Source organism: Microcebus murinus, chromosome 21, assembly GCF_040939455.1.
Source record: "Microcebus murinus isolate Inina chromosome 21, M.murinus_Inina_mat1.0, whole genome shotgun sequence".
Classification (NCBI taxonomy): Eukaryota; Metazoa; Chordata; class Mammalia; order Primates; family Cheirogaleidae; genus Microcebus; species Microcebus murinus.
The window spans coordinates 13,963,272-13,978,287 of record NC_134124.1 but is presented as its reverse complement, the minus strand read 5'-3'; the positions used below and the strand labels follow the sequence as shown (position 1 = coordinate 13,978,287).

General features: G+C 37.3%; 1 protein-coding gene across 5 annotated transcripts in view; it reads left to right on the top strand.

Moving 5' to 3' along the window:
• Positions 1-15,016, top strand: part of JAKMIP2 (janus kinase and microtubule interacting protein 2) — a 147,204-nt gene that overhangs the window by 106,033 nt on the left and 26,155 nt on the right. For 3 of the 5 annotated variants that reach the window (XR_012913980.1, XR_012913982.1, XM_012774186.2), the window contains exons 11-18: positions 1,898-1,981; positions 2,633-2,695; positions 5,291-5,389; positions 6,599-6,697; positions 8,441-8,494; positions 9,374-9,439; positions 11,340-11,408; positions 13,931-14,008. Coding sequence is in view for 2 of the 5 variants with exons in the window: in XM_012774186.2 (XP_012629640.1) it covers positions 1,898-1,981; positions 2,633-2,695; positions 5,291-5,389; positions 6,599-6,697; positions 8,441-8,494; positions 9,374-9,439; positions 11,340-11,408; positions 13,931-14,008 (612 nt within the window). In the remaining 3 variants the exon portion in view is untranslated. The remainder of the gene's footprint in view (positions 1-1,897; positions 1,982-2,632; positions 2,696-5,290; positions 5,390-6,598; positions 6,698-8,440; positions 8,495-9,373; positions 9,440-11,339; positions 11,409-13,930; positions 14,009-15,016) is intronic. The other 2 variants (XR_012913981.1, XM_012774189.2) reach the window with 1 other exon arrangement.

Below are 15,016 nucleotides of genomic sequence, written 5' to 3'. Positions count from 1 at the left end.
GAAAATTTGAGACTCAGAGAGGTTAATTGAATTGCCCAAGATCACACAGCTAGTAAATGGCAAACCTCGGATTCCAACTCACATCTCACTGGGTCATATGTTCCTTTCATAAGCCTATTTCAAAAAAAAAGGAAAAAGAAACACAGGCAACACCAATACTTAACACTTACTGAATGAACGCATGCTGTGCTCCAGGTATTGTACTGAGCACCCTACATGAATTATCTGTGTAATCCTAAAACAACCCTATGAGATATATCTTATTATTATCCTCTTTTTACAGAAGAGGAAATAATAGCTTAGTAGCAGTTTAATGTAGCTTAGTGAAGTTAAATCATTTACATAAAGTCATAAAGCTAGGATATGAACCTACCCTTCTGACTTTGGCCATAGCCACCAGACTGTAACTGCCTCATAGATAAATTTACATGGGCAAAGGGTTCATGACTACCCAGTGATTTTTATCCCAATTTCTTTTTGGAGAGTCTGCAATGCACTGAGGAGTGTTGTAGGAACTACTGTTAGTTGTTTAGTGGGAAAGGATAGATATAATGCACAATTTTTAAATGGTAACGTGCATACACACATGAACACAACATATGTAAGTGAATAAACATGTTTAAAAAAAACACTAATTTGGAATAGATAGGCAAGCAATCATTAGAAAGGAATGTACCTGTACACCTTCATGTCTATGCCCCAATACTGGAATATTTGTGGATTTCACTATCAGTATTTAAGCATTCTTACCAACATACCACTTGAGCAATTAAAATAGTAGCATGCATCTTGTTTTTTGGAGAAGTGATGATGTAGGAATCAGTCCTCTCTCTCTCATCGAATTCTCTCACCTAAAGATCTAGCATTGTCTCTGGCCATTAAAGTAAAAAAAAAAAAAAAAAGTATCACATTGAGCAAAATCTCTAGAAGGAATCAAGATGTTAGAAAAAGAACAACAGAATAAATTCAAAGAATGTAGAAATGCAAAAATAGATAATATGGATGAAAGCATTAATAAAAACAGAAGATATTTTGATATAAGAAAAAATAGATTGCAGTCAACATAAATTCAAGGTTAAAATAGATCTTAGCAAAATTAAGCATAGCCCTTTTTAGGGGGGCTTGGTAAATATAATGTTTAACAGTCCAAAGAAATATTCTGTTCACAATTAAGAATAAGAAAATGATACCTACCATTGCTGGTTTTATTTAACTTTGTACTAAAGAATTTAGCCAGATCCTAAGACAACAACAGCTAAAAATAGGTATATGGGCAGTAAACAAAAAAATTAAACCCTAATTTTTACAGGAAAATAGGATTGTGTAGAGATAGAATACAAGAGAATCTAAAAATCAAATTACTAGACTAAATGCCATAGTACAGCAGGGTTGCTCCATAGAAGATTAGTGTCTAAAACTGCTTATACATATACACCAAATACACAATAGATAAGACGTAGATAGGTGGACAGATAGAGATTGATTTGGCTCTGAAAGAATGGAAAGAATTTGGAGAGGCAGAATGGGACAAGGCTTCACTGAAAGGGAACTTATTCAAATAAAGAGAAAAAGCACAGCGTTACAAGGCATATTTAGGAAGAAAGGATTTTAGCAAAGGAGTAGACTCTAAGTTGATGAGCAGTAAGGAAAGATTGGAAATGTAGTGGAAGTCCTTAAATGCCAAGTTAAAGAGACTGAATATTAACCTAACAATAAAGGGAGCCACAGGAAGTTTTTAACAAGCATTTCGTTCAGAAAGATTCTTTTTGTCATAGAAAAATCTTCTTTTTCCCCCCTCTCTCTCTCACTTGTTGAGTTCTAGTCAAGAAACATGAGAGGAAGGATAAAACTGAATGACCATTTTACTTTTTGAGTTCTGGAATTTTGATTTCACCAGGCTCAAGAACAGCTCCAAGCAGAGGTGCTGAGGTATAAAGCCAAAATCGAAGATCTGGAAGCGACTCTGGCTCAGAAAGGGCAGGTAGGCATTTGGTCGCTGGCTCTTCTGCAGATGCAGACAATTCAGTCCAACCTTCCTCTAGCTTACCTGTGCATGGGCCACCTCCAAGACACGGCTTGGCTCTCCACGGGGGACCTTTCTCAAACTGCGTCAGAATGTTCAGCTCTGTATTTCTGTCCCCTGGTGTTGTTCTGGCCAAAGCGTGAACCCAGCTACAACAGTGAATGAGGTTGGGCAAGAGAGAGAGAGTGCCAGAGGAGGAGAAGCCCTGTACAAATAGCCTGGAGTTGTCACAAGCTGCGTCCTTTGCCTCTATGCTACATTTATGGTTCTGCATCTTACTGTTTTCCATCCATATGTATCTGGCCTGTGTGCATTCTGACCCTTTTCACTTTTTGCCTGTGTGGTCACTTCTGAGTCCCCAGAAGGCTGGTCCTGGATTATTCAGACTGAAAAAGGCAGAAGTAGTGAGTGACGATGAAAAGGGGGGGGGGGTTTAAATTTTCCTGGCAACTTTGGCCCCAATGTCTTTGAAGAAGGGGCTGGCAGGGGTGGTTGGCAGGCAAACAAACGGGGGCGGAAAGAAGACTTCTCTGGCAAAGTGGTTTTGACGACACAGGCTCTTCCGTGCCACTCTGAAATGCTGACTGCGCGATATTCTTTGTCAAACAGGATTCACACTGGGTAGAAGATAAGCAACTTTTCATTAAGAGAAACCAGGAGCTTTTAGAAAAGGTATGTTGGGCGCAACACCTTAGCGGGGCAGAGGAGAACATGATGAGAGATCCAGGAGCAGCAGGAGGTGCTCTCAGGAGTGGCACAGGGGCCGGGGGAAGGGGAGGCTTTTCCGGCGCTGCTCTGTCCTCTGCTGCGTGCTCAACCGCATCCCTGTCACCGTCATCACCATCAGCTAGGCGGCACATGTGCATGGCTCTGCGCTGGGCAGTGTGCAGACTCGAAAGGTCGTGACCCCCGAAACCTGCTGATTTGTCGATCATATATATGTACTGTATCTACACTGTGCATATATATATAGACACGCACACGCACACATCCTATGTGCTTGTCCATCTACAAAAAAAATAAAAAAACCTCCATGACTAAGACTTGTTATTTAGTACAAGGAAGTGACAGAGTATGACTCCAAGATCACGCTGCGACCCAGCACAGACTTGTGTTCTCACTTTTAATCTTTTGGCTAAGCTTGGCTGTTTCCACTTGTTTTCAAAGGAAAGAATTTTTTTTTTTTTTTTTAGCTGCATCCAAAGCACAAAATAGTATGCCCAAGAAATTGGTCAGCAAACTAAGACAACAAAAATATGGATTAGACCCAAGAAGTAGAATTAATTCTGGTTGTCTGAACATGGGCTTTCGATTTGGGGCAATCAGACATAACAGATCATTGTTTAAGTTCAAAGATGGCTTTTCCTTTGGTATTTTACCTTCCACAAATCTAGTGAAAGATTACAAAATAATCTTGTGTCATCCTTGGCAAAAACAGGATTCTAAAGCGCATTTGAATCAGGAAAATAATTCTGCAGATCCATTCTGCAGTTACGTAGGAATGGTTTTAGAATTATTTCTACCGATATTTTCTATCCTTGGCAAGTAATAAAAGTTAACCAAAATGCCCTGGTAAGCATGAGAAGGAGAAAAAAGGTGCTTGTCCTCCCTCCCCTCTAGTCTGGCGGAGTTAAGACATCCCATATCTTACTTTCTGAGTGATGTGAGACAATGTATACATCATATACATAGCTGGATAGCTATCAAAAACTGAGAACTGGTACTCTCGGAAAGGTTCAGAGGCCCTTCAAAGAAACATCACTGGCATTGATCCTGGTCTATGAATTGCAATTTGTGAACCACTGATCCAATTGCTTCACTAACCGCCAGAAATCAACAGTCTCCCCACATATCCCATCACTGATCCAATACAAGATTCTAGTAAACAGAATCTCCTTTATAAACCAAGTCAACTTCTAAAAACTTGTGAAAGTTCACTAGACCACAAGTATCTAGGGTTGACTACATTAATTAAAGTCACATAATTTCTCACTATTTCCTCACCTTTATTTTCCTATTAGTCTCAGAGATGCCCAAGAATAAGTGTTATTACATTTCTTTATCATGAAAACAATGATTCCCATTATGTTTTCTATCTGATTTCCTTTAGTCTTGATTTCTTTGGGCTAAAGGGGGAATTTTTGAACCCAGGCTTCTAAGAATAAAGGGATGACAGAAGTGACAATGAAGCTAAACATTTTACTTCAGAAATATAGATTTGGGAAAGTAAGATACATCCTATGGTTTTTAAAAAGCCCCTGGGTTTGTATTTCTAAATTCAAGAGTCTAAATAGTTACTGTGCATAAAAGCCCACGCACACTGCTAATATCAAGGGAAGCCCAAAACCTATTGCATTTCATAAAGATTTTCTGATCCCTTAAAATCCAAAGATGACTCAGACGTGGATCCTGTCTACAGGGGGAGGCACAATTGTACACAGATAACTGAATTTTATGCTTCATCGAGTTACACTGGAGATCCTGTAAGAAAGTCTATAGGAAAACAGAAGGAAGGGGTGTCACTTCTGAATGAGTGGACTGGGGGAGGCTCTTATAGACGCTACAGCTTCGTGTTCAAGGAAGTGTAGGATTTTGTCACATAGAATAGGAGATAGGGGAGCCCTTTTGAGGCGGAGATGAGCAGATATAGAGTTCCTGAAGTAGCCAGTTCATTGGGTGAATCAGAGTTTCTAGATTCTAGTGTGCATGATCACACGTGAGCGTGTGAATGTGTGTGTAGAGATGACCGTGATAATACTTAAAACTGGAAAGCCAGGTGGTGATCAGATTTTTACAGCCTTTGAATTCCCTATTGAGGAGTTTGGCTTTATTCTGTAGGTAATTGGAATTCAGCAAAGTTTTGTATATGATGAGAACTGTTTTTAAAAATGTAATAGTATTTCTCTGATAATTTTAATTCTGGAAGTGGGAGGTATCAATCCCTCTTATTTATAACATTAGATCTGGCTCTAGTATATTGTCTCTAACCCACCATAAGGACATAGTAAGTTTTCTCAGATTCACAGGATCCCTAGAGGTTAGCCCAAGAAACAGAGCTGTCTTCCAGCATTTTTCTCTATAGCTCAAAAAACTCAAAGGATAACCAGAAGGAAAGCCAAAGACTTATTTTATTCACATCTACTTGGGAATATTTTTCATGATCTGGAAGATTTATTCACTGAATAAATGAATACTATCCATGCTTGCTTTGCAACATTGTAGATGCTTTTTGCAATGCTCGCCTAACTTCAGGATTTACTTTATTAGATAGAAAAACAGGAGGCAGAAAACCACCGGTTACAACAGGAACTACAAGACGCCAGAGACCAGAATGAGCTGCTGGAGTTTCGAAATCTAGAGCTAGAAGTAAGGAAATGATGATGATGATGATGATGATGATGATGATGATGATAAAACTATGACATAATAATAATTAACATGTACTAAGCACACCAAGGAGCTAGGAGTGGAATTAGGCCTTTTAGATTCATTCTCTCATCTGACCTCACAATCACCCTTAAGATTATAAAGCTGAGGCAACTGAGATTAAATAACTTGCCCAAGTCCCATGACTAGCAAATGGCAAAGCCTTGACGCAACTCAGAACTGTCTGCTCAGATATTGTTCTTTTCAACACTGCTGACTTTGTATACAAGGCTAATGAATAATTTTTAGATAGTTAAAAATAATAGATTTCAAACCTCCTCAATATTTCATTGCTTTTAAATAACCCTGTCCATCCTTTATTGAATTTTGATGTATTGAAATTATTACTTCAAGAATTATATTTCAAAATTTGCTCTTTATATAAATACTTTTAGTTAAATTTTGAATTTATAAAAGTAAATTTTTTATTCCCTAATGCATTTATGCAAAAACAAAGGGTTAAGGTGCAAGGTAACCTGTCTTAGGAAATACCTTGATTAATCTGACCAAATTTTAGGGGTTTGTTTTTTGTTTTTCAAGTAAAACATACAAATCAAATCAGATTTTGATTGTATCATGCAGAATCTGGCATAGGATCTGGTTGAACGTATGTGGATAGGTAAAAGGATAAGAAAAATTCCCATGGGATTTCTCTGTTATTTTGCCAGCGATTTCTTCTTGAGGTTATTTCAAATCAGGTCTAGATAAAAAGTTAGCAGTTGGCATGCTTCAGTGAAGAAGGGTACGTCATCTTTTGTAGCCCACATATCTTACTCATAAAGCCTGAGTGGATTGAATATGCAATAGGCTGCTAGCTGCCATAAAACCTCGTGGCAAGACCCCTGTTTGTGATATCTGAAAGCTCTAAATATTCATACGGTTTAAATTGGAACTCCACTTCCTGAATTTCCCTGATCAAACAATTTGCAGAAATGGAAAACACCATTTATAAATTCTTCTCCTCTACCTCTTAGTTGACTAGTCAGTTCTTTTCCATTAAATTTAAGCATGAACATCTTAAGTTTGATTTCTTTTTTCCAAATGACATTGATAAACTGCCGAAATAGCTTAAAGAGACCACTGATTTAGTCTTTAATCAGCTATTGCTTTTTTATTTTAATTTCTATATATTCTTCACTGTATTTCAAGGAAAGAGAGAGACGATCCCCTCCATTTAATCTCCAAATTCACCCATTCTCAGATGGTGTGAGTGCTCTACAGATCTACTGTATGAAAGAAGGTGTCAAGGTAGGCAGATATTTAATTTCTTACGTTTGTAGAAATTAGAAAAACTAGGAATTGGAGAAAGGGAGGTTGCTCCCAACTCTTTGGTCTTTTAGTCACTGGATGTCATTTTGATACAAACTATGTAGAAATTGAAAATAGTCACATCTATTGGAAAATCAATAGAACACAAACTATTAATAAATGCATGACAGATGTACAAATGGTCGCAGCAAAGAAGACAGGAATCCATGATTTTTTAGAACAAAGTAACATAAAGAATGATACACAATCACAATATTTAAGGTAACTAGCCTAATTACCTAGGAGAAATATGAAATAAATGTAATACTTCAAGAAGCGTATTTCCTGTCTGCCAGACGAGGAAGTTTTCCTTGAATCCCTTTGTTGTGCCATGCTAGGTGCTGTGGAATTCATAATCATGGAGTTTCAGGGTTAGAAGACACCTTGAAGTCACCCAGTTTCCACTTTCTCTTTTGCTGCGTTTAATTTAGGGAGGAGTTCTCTTTTGAAAGGGCTTAGGATTTATAACATGTTGCTGATTAGATAAAGCATAATTTTATCTCTAGTGCTACGGAAATACATTTTAAATATTAAGGTTGAATTGAGGTGCCTCTGTCTCCCAGGAAATATATTGTCCTTTAATGTAACGGAATCACATTGTGAATATATATTCCCTGGGGTAAAGCTGGGATGCCTCTGCTATTCCTGGTCTCTCCCTTTACCTTCCGCATGGCCCTTCCTGCTCCCACTCAGCTGCCAAATATACTTGCTTCAGTTGCCTTTCCACTTCCTCTGAGATTAAGCCAGACTTTCCCTTTCCTGGCGGTAAGGCTTTGCATAGTGCTGTTTGAATATGAGTAAGAGGAGAGAGTGGTACTAATGAGGTACAAACTAGAAGAAAAATTGGGCAGTAAAATTGTGCTTCCTTGTCGTTCATCTTAAACCACTTACATGGAGTTTAAACTCCCGGCTTTCCAGGGCTGCATGAAAATTTGCAAACCAAAGCAATTTTTTTGATTCAACTCTAATTAAATAAAAAGCAATTTCCCTTGTCTTTTTCCTAGATGCTTTTTTTTTTTTTTAGATAAATCACAAACAAACTAATTCAATGGATGTAACTTATATCCAAGGGAACTGTTTCAAATGGTGGAGGTCAGCTGCTTCAAACTGACTCAAGGAATAGAGAAAAAATGGTTTCCCATAAGATGAAATTAACATTAAACACCTTAAAAAATGGAATTTGCACTATAGTTTTTCATGTGGCAGTCAAAATTCTGCCAGGTCAGAATTTTGCTAATGAGAATGAAATTGGTTGATTCTTTATATTTATTAATATAACCTATTACTTTTCTTTGTGCCTGAAATCTATCATGATTGGAAAAAAAAAAAAGTTTGGTAATTATAAGAAAAAAGTCTATGATTATATATTCAAGTCCTTACTACATGCTGGACTCTTTACTGCATACATAGTGTCTTTATCCTCAAGATCAGCCTATGAAGTAGGTACTTATTATCTCCATTTTGCAACTGGCAAAATTGAGAATGAACTGTTAGGTAGTATGCCCACCTGCACGCAGCTTGTAAGAAGTAGAATAGAGACTTAAAACCAGGTGTGTCTGATTGAAAACATTCCAAGGAAGCACAGCCCTACACTGTCTTCCTCTAACTTTAGTGTTCAGGCACTGATAGAATGATAGGCCACCTTTGTGCCTTAGACTTGAATGCATCTCCTTGATTTTGCAGGATGTGAACATCCCTGACCTCATAAAGCAGCTTGATATCTTGGGTGATAATGGGGTAAGTAATGAATTGATTAAGTGTAGTATAGATATGAATCTGCCTAAACAGAGGCAAGAAATACTTTCCAGTGCATCGTGTAAAATAATAGCAAGGGAGATGCCATGTTCACATAAAGATGTTAGCTCCCTGGAGAGAGTCTACAATTTATCAAACAACTTGGCTGAGGGCTCGGAAGGATCTCTGGAAGGCAGTAGCAGAAACAGGTCCTGGTAAAGTGTTTTTCATGGACATATTTCAGGTTTGAATGCTGACCACATCTGCAGTGATTAAAGCTAATTACTGCCTGACTGTTGCATAGAAGCAGCCAGTGTGAAATTAATCAGTCATGCAGTTGCAAATGCTGCTAAATACTAGGGTTGTTGGCAGCCCCATAAAAATGGACCAGGAAGCTATAATCCCTTTTCTTTCTAAAAACACCTCCAGACAGGGTCAAGGCATATTAATTCAGTGGGAGGACCAATCATTGTGATACTAGATGAATGATGTATGTAGGTTGAAGGAGTCACTGTTTTTTCCCCCTTGAAAAATTATCAAAGGAGAGAACAGAATCAATAAAATCACATCAAAACCGCGATGAAGAGACTGCTCTTTATCTCATGTTGGTGTCTGTTTTTCTCATAACGTGACTATTAATGAGGTATGCTTACAATGACACAAAATCAAGACAGTATTAAAGAGATGTAAAAAAAAATCACATTTAATATATTTCTTTGAGGTTTTGAATTAACTCTTTGTTAATTATTACTAGAAAGAATAGGATTTGTTACAGTCCCTCACATGCATATTCAGTACTGTCTGTGGCAGGCAGTTAGGCAGTATTTTTAGTGTAAATATAAGTATCTTCAGCTTATTTCCTCTGTTTTTTATTTTTCACAGAATTTAAGAAATGAAGAACAAGTGGCCATAATTCAGGCCAGCACCGTGTTGTCCCTGGCAGAGAAGGTAATTATTTGTACTAACATTTCAATCATCTCTGTGTCTGGCTTAACACCTAAAGAATGGGGGTAGGGTGTGAAGGAAATTCCTTTTGCACATGATTTTGTGCTATTGACTACATAACACACCTTTTATTTTTAAGGCTGATACAACCCAGATGGAATGAGAAAACACAAAAGAAAAGGCTACACACTGATTTGGGATGGGTGGATAAATTTGGCTTTGAAGTCCCTTTAAAGATGGGAAACTTCTGGATTACATTATTCAAATAATCCCTACCAAGCTGGGAAACCGACAAAGAAGGTTTTTGTTGAGAGGTGGTAAACTGGAGCATTGCTCTTGTCACAGCCTTTTCCTTAGGTGTGTACCTACCTACTGTTCCCCATCGATTCTGTAGCTTAGTGGTAACCGATTGCCATCTCATTCACAAAGCCCAGTGTGGGAATTTCAGGAAAAAATCAATACTGAGTGTGCTCTTGCCCCCTTGTGTCTAAACCAGGTAAATGACAAGAGAGAGAGAGAGAAGAGAAAAAAGCCAAGTGGAGAAGCCAGATAACTTGATTTGAGGGCGCCTCCACAATCAGCACATAAAACCGGGACTGGTAGCACGCACCTGTAGTTTATTACTCGGGAGGCTGAGGAGGGAGGATCACTTGAGCCTAGGATTTCAGAGCTTTAGTGTGTTGTGAGCATACCTGTGAGTAGCCACTGCACTCCAGCCTGGGGAACATAGCAAAACCACATCTGTAAAAAAAAAAAAAAAAAAAAAATCAGCACAGAGTTGAGAGCCATGTGCACATGGCTGGATAAACTGAGAACTATATACATTCATTGAGATACTTCCTTAATTCCTGATGCGCAAAATGTGCTTCTGGAAATTAAATGAAACCATGTGCAAGCAAACAGCTTTCTCCAATCTGAAATGAGGGAATTTTACAGGCCAAATGACACCATTAAGTTACTGAAAATAATGACATAAAAAAAAGTAGGGGAGCAGAAAGTATTGCTATAAAATAAAAAGATACTTAGAAATATTCGAATGAATATTTGTTGGATCCCAATTTAAGCAAAACCAGGTGATTTTTTTTTAAAGGACACTTTGCTAATAACCGTGGAAATTTTCATATGGACCAGATATCAGATGACAAAAGAAGTTGATGTTAATTCTGCAAAGTGTGAAAATAGCCTTATGGTTATGTTATCAATGCTAACATCAATACCATATAACCGAATAATATATTCTGTGTATTGGGAAAGATAAGTTCTTTTTATATCATTTAAAGTGTTCCACTCAACAAAAATAATTCTTCCACACTTTGCTATAATCAGTTTTACATACTTACATATTTACCATATTTACTTACATACTTATATACTATGTATGTAAGTACCTGCATACTTACATATTTACTTACATATTTACCATTTCTCCAGTCTGCCTGGCCATCTTCCTCTCATCCTGGTCCCTCCAGCCATGGAGCTATGGGAAATGGTGTCTCTTCTGCTTGAAACTTCCTTTTCATTTTCCTAGTCATCTCCTCTCACCAATTTTTCAGACTCCAGTACAATTATCACTTCCAAAAAAGCCTCCTGTGGTGTCCTCCAGTGAAAGCAGAAGTCTTGTTGGTCTTGTTCACCATTACAGCCCAAGTACCTACCTAGCACTTGGTAGACATCCATGAATGCATTTGTTGACATCCATGAATGAATAGATAGATGAATGAATTCACAGAAGACTATAGTTTTGTTACTCAACTAAGTGATAAAAGTACATTGTTTTCACTTAAGTTCTCAGTATGTTTCCTGATATGTAAGGGAAGGAGACTAACGAACTTTGTGGACAGCACACCAATATATGTCATATCAAGCAATCATGTCAAACACTTTTGTCTTCTCAACCCTTTAGTGGATCCAGCAAATCGAAGGGGCAGAGGCTGCCTTGCACCAGAAAATGATGGAATTGGAAAGTGACATGGTGAGTACAAAGTTGAGGTATCATAAAAATTAATAAAAATGTACAAGGCAAATGGAAAATGAAAGTTGCCTCTACCTGTTTTATCTGGCACTGATGAAAATACGTAGCCTCATTATTTTGTGTTCAGACCATGGAACAAAATTCCCAGAAGTATCTAACAATTTCAAGTTATAGTCTGAAAAAAATAATGTTATGTTTTTGGGAAATTTCTAAAACTAATGCTGAAGAAAAATAAGTTAGGTGTTTTCTTTCTTAGGCTAAATAATTTTTCTACTGTATTTAATCATCAGGTAAAACTTAACAAAATGGTGGATGTAACTCTGACTTTAAAAATCTCCAAGCTACCTCCCATCCATTAGGATAGCTCCTATCAAAAAAACCCAAAAAATAACAAGTGTTGGCAAAGATGTAGAGAAACTGAAACTCTTGTGCAATGTTGGTGGGAATGTAAAATGGTAGAGCTGCTAAGAAAAACAGTACGATGATTGCTCAAAAAATTCAAAGTAGAATTACCATATGATGCAGCAATACTACTTCTGAGTATATATCCAAAAGAATTGAAAGCAAGATCTGGAAGACATACTTATACCCCCATGTTCATAGCAGCATTATTCATAATAGCCAAAAGGTAGAAAAACCCAAATGTCCATAGATAAAAGAATGGATAAATAAAATGTGGCATATACATACAATGGAAGAGTATTCAGCTTTAAAAAGGAAGACAATTCTGATATAGCTAGCTACAGTATGGATGTACTTTGAGGACATTATGTTAAGCTAATCCGCCGAGGCGGGCGGATCGCTCAAGGTCAGGAGTTCGAGACCAGCCTGAGCAAGAGCCAGACCCTCATCTCCACTAAAAATAGAAAGAAATTAATTGACCAACTAAAAATATATATAAAAAATTAGCCGGGCATGGTGACACATGCCTGTATTCCCAGCTACTCAGAAGGCTGAGGCAGGAGGATTGCTTAAGCCCAGGAGTTTGAGGTTGCTGTGAGCTAGGCTGATGCCACAGCACTCTAGCCCAGGCAACAGAGTAAGACTCTGTCTCACAAAATAAATAAATAAATAAATAAATAAAGATACCATCAGATTCTACTCAGATGAGGTACTAGAGTAAGGTACTAGAGTAGTCAAACTCACAGGAACAGACCGTTGCCAGAGGTTGAGAGGAAGAAGAAATGTAGAACTGTTGTTTAATGGATACAGTTTTAGTTTTGCAAGATGAAAAAATTCTGGACATTGGTTGCATAACAATGTAAATACAATTCCCACTACTGAACTATACACTTAAAAATAGTTATGGTTATAAATTATATGTTACATGTATTTTACCACAATTAAAAAAAATTAAATTCCCATGTCTACGAATTGGTTATTATTAACTTACAACAATGACTAGGATTTTATAACAAGACTATCATTAATATTATCATGATAACTAAAACACATGCAATGGATTCCTATCTGGTCAGGGAGTCCTGTAATAAGAACAACTTGCATTTATATAGCATGTCACAGCTTATAAGTCATTTGCCTGTATTTTATGTGAACAGGGTTCACGTTTTACCAAGAGGTTAGGCTCTAAAGTTAAAACATATAACAAGACCTGTATTCAATATTCCCCTTGAAAGCTCTTTAAATGCACAGATATTAATTACACGGTCAGCCTGTACCAGGTGCTGTTCCAGACGCCGGAACCCAGGCATCATCAGGAAAGTCAACAACAAAATTGCTGCATGCAGACATATATTCTCTCAAAAGTCAACACAGCTGGAGTTTTCTCCAGGGTTGGAAGAGGTCTTTGTCCCTTCAGTTAGGCACCCAAAGAAACAATTGATTTGTACTTGGGACTATGTTGTACACAAAGGTACGGTTTTGAATACCAATGGCAAGATGCTCATGATATGAGAGACACACAGAAATTGAGAGCAAGTAAGGGGACGTCAATTTTATGTCTCCCAGCTCACACTGGCTTTGTGGCAAGGGCAGACGCCCACTCATTAGGTGGCAGTGTGGGTGGATTCACTCCCACTTTTCATCTTTTTTTTTTCACACTTCTACTTTTTAAACTGTTATTTGTCCTTATGTTTGCTAATTGTACACAGATGAATCTGAGTAAGTTAAATTTGTTTACTATACAAGGCTGCTATACATAACATTTTATAGAAGTCTTCCAAAGAAATACTATCACAATATTTTTACACAGATAGACGTATTGTTTAACACCTGTCAAAATCTATACTTACTTGCATACTCTCAGATTGGCATTAAAAGTCTTCTAGAGCATTCTATGTGGGTTTTTCATTATATCGTTTATGCTTCTTTCCATTGATTTTCACATTCCCTCTGTGAGACTGTGAAAGTTGGACTACGTCCCCAACAGGCAAAATCTACTCTACAAGTACTAGTGATTTGTCTTAAAGTGTAATTAGAGAAAACATTAATCAAAACAGTTTATATGTCACTTCCTAGTTAACTAAGCTGACTCTATTTATCAATATGGCCCTTTATTACAGGAACAGTTCTGCAAAATAAAAGGCTACCTGGAGGAAGAACTAGACTACAGAAAACAAGCTCTTGACCAAGCGTATATGGTAGGTACAAGTGACAGACACCCAGAGAATTTATAATTATATACTATGGAGTAAAGTATCCTATTTAATTTGCCATGCCATGTACTTGAACAGACCACAACACTCAGGTCATTTACTCATTAGTTTCCAATTATAATTTTAAAACAAATACATCCTTAGCTCTTTGCTGTTATAATAGTCTTATACTATTTAATAAATATTATATGATATTCATTTTTTAAAATCAAATATATATTGTTAGATATTTAGATGAAGGACAGATTGGATGGCAGTATAGATTAAAGAGAAAAAAATTTTTTTTCTATTCCTGTTCCTTCTGTAGAAAGAGAAATTTTATTAAATCCAATTTTGAGGGAGTCTGATCTAGTTGATAGAATACTAATGTGTTTAATGTTTGTTATGTATATATTTAATTCATTTCTTTCTCACGACAACCCTATGAGGTACATGCAAGATTATTATTAGTATCTTATAGATGAGGAAAGTCAGGTTTAGGGAGCATGAGAACTTTGTCCAAGTTGGGAAACAGTTAGTGTGCAGATCTGACTCCAGATGCTGCAGTCCTAGCTACCATAATCCAGCCGCAGAGAGGGAGGCTGTGTGGGTAAGTGGGTTGTGCCTTTTTCTCTCCCACAGAAGATTATGCAGATTGAGAAGCACATTCGATCTATTCCCTGTACCGTAATTCATATCACACAATTCCTAATATTGGACTGCAGCTCACTCTTCTTGTGTCCTGATGCCCACCCACCCCCAATTAATTCGTAGTAATGAATCAAAAGAAAAAGAGCAAACTAGAGGAATATTTCAAGGAGTTGCTAGCAGAGGTTTTTATAATGCTTTACTGGAAGCAGCCTGAGTCACTTTTGGGAAGACAGAGGGGATGGAGCACTTAGCCCCTGCTATAACAAAGATGAATTAGTCTTCCCCCTCCAAAATGAATACAGGATTCTGAGCATTGTTTGAGAAGAGAATGCAAGTTGGTGCTAATTAGAGAACAGAAAAGAA